We start from the raw sequence: 4,706 nt of genomic DNA on the forward strand, positions 1-4,706 counted from the left end.
TCTAGTGTTAAGATGTGACATAGGTATTAAACATGGCCATTTTTACTGTAATATTTTTTCTGCTTGTGGGTTTGTCATGTTTAGATATAAGTTATTACATTTACTGCTGCTAGCTTTGCCAATTTGCATTTTTTTCATTGCTGTTTGTATTAATTGTTTTGTGCTGCTGCATTGCCTCGTCCCTTAGTTTATGCATCTGAGCTCAATAATTTAAGTTAGCTGAAGAGGGGGTAGACTATATAAGAGAATGAGTTCCGATGAATTGGAAGAAATGCATTGAGAAGTTATACGAAAAAAGTACAGAAAGCAGGAATAGATAGAACTTTTTCGAAATAATGAAGAACGAAGGCAGATTTCCGAGAAGTAAAGAAAGTTTTGTTTGCAAAATACTGCAGTAAAACAAACCCTGTCCTTTCCTTGTGTTATCCAACTATGTGTTTGTGTACCCTTGGGTATTTGTGTTCTTCCTGTCTTTATGTGTTTATCTGATGAGAGTTACATTGTAGAATTTTTCTGATAATATGTTATTTACTTTGTGAAGATGTTTAGACATTATTTATTCTGTTTTGTTTTAATGCTCATGTGTGAAGTTGATGTTTCAAAAGTTATTCTGATCTTTTACGTATTTACTTATGTCATAATTCCTGTAACACTAATGTATATGTTTATTTCTATTGTTTTGTAAAGCCCCTATTACTACAAATGTTACCTGTATTGTTATGTTCTTTAATGATGTATTTTGCACCTTTGTTATTGTATTCTTATGTTATAAGCTTACACACTACTTAACGGAAATTATCCTAAGGACAAACACACACACCCATGCCCAAGGGAGGACTCGAACCTCCGCTGGGACCAGCCGCACAGTCCACGACTGCAGCGCCCAAGACCTCTCGGCTAATCCCGCGCGGCAAACAGGCAGTAAATAGTTAATAACTTGTCATATTCTTACGACGCTCGGTGATTGCGTGAACGGGACAGGGACCATGCTTGGTAATAATGTCTGAGGGTGGTGGTGGTGGTGGTGACGATGATGATGATGATGATGGTGATGATGTTTGGTTTGTGTGGCGTTCAACTACGGGGTCATCAGCACCAGCACAAAACCACAGTTTTTACACAGTCCATTTTCTTTTCACAGTCCAGTCTAGCACTCCACAAACGATGATGATGAAATGATGAGGACAACACAAACAACCAGTCCCCAGGGAGAGAGAATCCTCAACCCATCCGGGAATCGAACACGGCACTCCGTGATCCACAGACAGCAACGCTAGCCCCTAGACCACGAGCTGCGGACGTGTCTGAGGACAATGCCAACACAGGTGCCCTGCAAGTTTTAACTATTGGAAGTTTTTGTTCAAGTTATTTATACTTTGTGAATGAATTGTTGCTGGGCAAAGCCTCTACACTACCATGTTTGGCAATTAACAGTCTTACGATGTTGTAGCTGTTCGGACGACGATGAATGTAGCCGACGACAATGATGATCTGCCGTTGTTGCTGCTTTTGGTGTTCAATGAGAACCTCGAGTCGCCTCCAGAGCCACGGATAACTACGGGACAGGCAGTAGTTATAACTGCAGCTTCCTGCGCCTGTCCACTCCTACCGTGCTCTCAATACTCACGGGTTATCAAATCAGGCGCGTCTACAATGGCGCGCGCATGGCTGAACAGGCGTCGGCGAGAGAGGCCAACAAAATACCTCCGCACTCTTTCATGACTCAAGCTACTCCGCCTCGTCTGCGCTCGCAACGCGACGAAGACTCCTGGAATGCAAAGATAAACAACGGCACGGCTACTACCATTTCGTCCTTTCTATCGATACATTTCCCCCCCATGAACCATGGACCTTGCCGTTGGTGGGGAGGCTTGCGTGCCTCAGCGATACAGATTGCCGTACTGTAGGTGCAACCACAATGGACAGACGCCAGACAAACGTGTGGTTCCTGAAGAGGGGCAGCAGCCTTTCCAGTTGTTGCTGGGGCACAGTCTGGATGATTGACTGATCTGGTTTGGAACACCAACCAAAAGGGTCTTGCTGTGCCGGTACTGCAAACGGATGAAAGCAAGGGGAGCCTACAGCCGTAATTTTTCCCGAGGGCATACAGCTTTACTGTATGGTTAAGTGATGATGGATTCCTCTTGGGTAAAATATTCCGAAGGTAAAATAGTCCCCCATTCGTATCTCCGGGTGGGGACTACTTAAGAGGACGTCGTTATCAGGAGAAAGAAAACTGGCGTTCTACGAATCGGAGTGTGGAACGTCAGATCCCTTAATCGGGCAGGTAGGTTATAAAATTTAAAAAGAGAAATGGATAGGTTAAAGTTAGATATAGTGGGAATTAGTGAAGTTCGGTGGCAGGAGGAACAAGACTTCTGGTCAGCTGCACTCTAAATGAGCATAACCATCATTTAATAAATGAGTTCACCATCAAACAGATGAGGCCAGGGGCTTTCCTGGTGAACACAGCACGTGGTGGCCTCGTGGATGATGATGCCTTGGTTACAGCACTAAAGCAAGGTCGCATACGTGCTGCAGCACTTGATGTTCATGAGAATGAACCATATGATGTATTCCAAGGTCCACTGAAAGACGCGCCGAACTTGCTGTGTACACCTCATGCAGCGTTCTACTCGGATGCGTTGTGCACAGAACTGCGCGAGATGGCAGCCAGTGAAATAAGGCGGGCTATCGTTGGACGTATTCCTGACTGCCTATGCAATTGTGTGAATAAAGAATACTTTCTGGGAGGGACAGCTGCCGCTGCCGCAGGTTACGCAGATGGCATGAATGGTGGTTATTACACTGGAGCACTGCCTGTGCAGCAGGCACACTCAACAACACCACACGACCAGGTGCCACACTCAGTAGCAGCTGGTGCTGGTGGCGGCGCGGCAGGTGCAGGAGCAGGCGCTGTCCCTGGCCTTCCTCACAGTATACCTCTGAATACACCAGACCCACCTAACCACCATTCGCAGAAGCCAGAGCCGTCAGAAGTGCATTAACAGGGTACACCCTGAAAATACTCCCACAGGCCCAGCAAAGGAGAAACTTATCCTACAAGGAGGAAAAAACTCATGTCTTTGTTGATTTTTGTAATTGAATGTTTAAGGAAAAACCAGAAGTTTACGATTTTTCCCATCTCTTGCACTATATCGCCTTCAGAAGAATGAAGAGTTTACAGGAGCCATATTAACATTCACATCTTCATATCTACTGGTGATACAGCATGTTCTTTATTCTGAGTGTGTGTGAGTGGAAGAAACTGGTGAACCAAAAGTGGCCAGACTTTTGATCTGTGACTTGTAGGAAGGGGTTGAATGTTAGACATACAGATGTAGCCCAGGTGTTCCTCCATTTTCTGCTACCTGGGTGTTCCAGCACTGGAAAACTTAAATAAGTTCGCATTTTCTACATAAGGAATACAACACAGTATTGTTTCTGCAGTTTCAGATATTAAATCTGTAAATCATTCTAATTGTTTGTCGTGTTTGGACAGTGCAATTTGACATATATACAAATTGTGATGCCTGTGTTGGACAGTGATAAAGAGGGATTCTGACACATCACTTAGTGTAAAATTAAGGTGAGAAGTTCTCTGAGAAATAGTAGTAAGAGTGATAAGATAGAAATAATTGATTTTTATTGTAATAATTCAGTTTTAGTTCTAAATGAACAACATTCATTTTGAGGAGGCACGTTTTTTAATGAACTGGTAGAAGTAAAGCTGTGAGTACCGGGCGTGAGTCGTGCTTCGGTAGCTCAGTTGGTAGAGCACTTGCCCGCGAAAGGCAAAGGTCCCGAGTTCGAGTCTCGGTCGGGCACACAGTTTTAATCTGCCAGGAAGTTTCATATCAGCGCACACTCCGCTGCAGAGTGAAAACCTCATTCTGGACGTTTTTTAATGATTTGAAGAAAGTGATCTTGAGATGCTCCACTTCATCTACTTTCTGTTAAATAAGAATGAAGACATGCTTATTCAGCATTGCCTCCATGAAGCATTATTATCGAAGACAGATGCAGTAGCATGGCAATTGGAACCAAAAGTGTAAAGATTTTCTCATGTATGTATAGTTTCTGCATTTATATTTGCAAATGTACATTTTGTTCTTCTCACATTTGTGTTGTCAGGTAGTAAAACGATGCATCTGTTTTTGATAACTGTTCACATCCAGCTGCCCAACACTACAATGGCAGACAACAATGCAAACTAGCCACAGACTGCACACAGCACAGCCAGTGAATTTCATACAGAGCGCTACGTAACGTTGCCAATAAGAAAACATAAACAGCCTACTTACATAGCCCCCATGCTCCCCACAAAAAATTTGCAAATTGTTTTGGGCAGTGGCCAATAATGATTTGATAAAATTTTTCGTAATTACAATAACAAAGATATCAAATGCACACACTTATTGATACAATGTTGGTCACAAGCTAAAATTTTCTCACAGTCCATAAAGACAGTCCTGATCATTCATCGCAGTAAAATTGCAGTGTTGTTTTTTTTCTCAAAGTCTGAGCAGTAAAAGAGAATGCACACGGAAGTAGTGGATTTCCATGCAGTCTTGAAGAAGTAGTGTTGTCCTTCCAACGGAAAGACAGTGCTGGCTCTTGACATGCAGACAGGTAATGGGCCACAACAGAGCAAATCCACAGCAGAGTCAGTCGAAGTTTTGAAGAATATTGGTAGGTAGGTCATC

General features: G+C 43.2%; 1 protein-coding gene across 1 annotated transcript; it reads left to right on the top strand.

Moving 5' to 3' along the window:
- The first annotated feature begins 2,441 nt into the window (after nt 1–2,441).
- On the top strand, nt 2,442–3,008 carry LOC126417017 (C-terminal-binding protein-like). The gene has a single exon (XM_050084906.1). It carries the CDS (start codon nt 2,442–2,444, stop codon nt 3,006–3,008), a length of 567 nt encoding a protein of 188 aa, XP_049940863.1.
- Nucleotides 3,009–4,706: the final 1,698 nt, after the last annotated feature.

Source organism: Schistocerca serialis, chromosome 8 (genome assembly GCF_023864345.2).
Source record: "Schistocerca serialis cubense isolate TAMUIC-IGC-003099 chromosome 8, iqSchSeri2.2, whole genome shotgun sequence".
NCBI lineage: Eukaryota > Metazoa > Arthropoda > Insecta > Orthoptera > Acrididae > Schistocerca > Schistocerca serialis.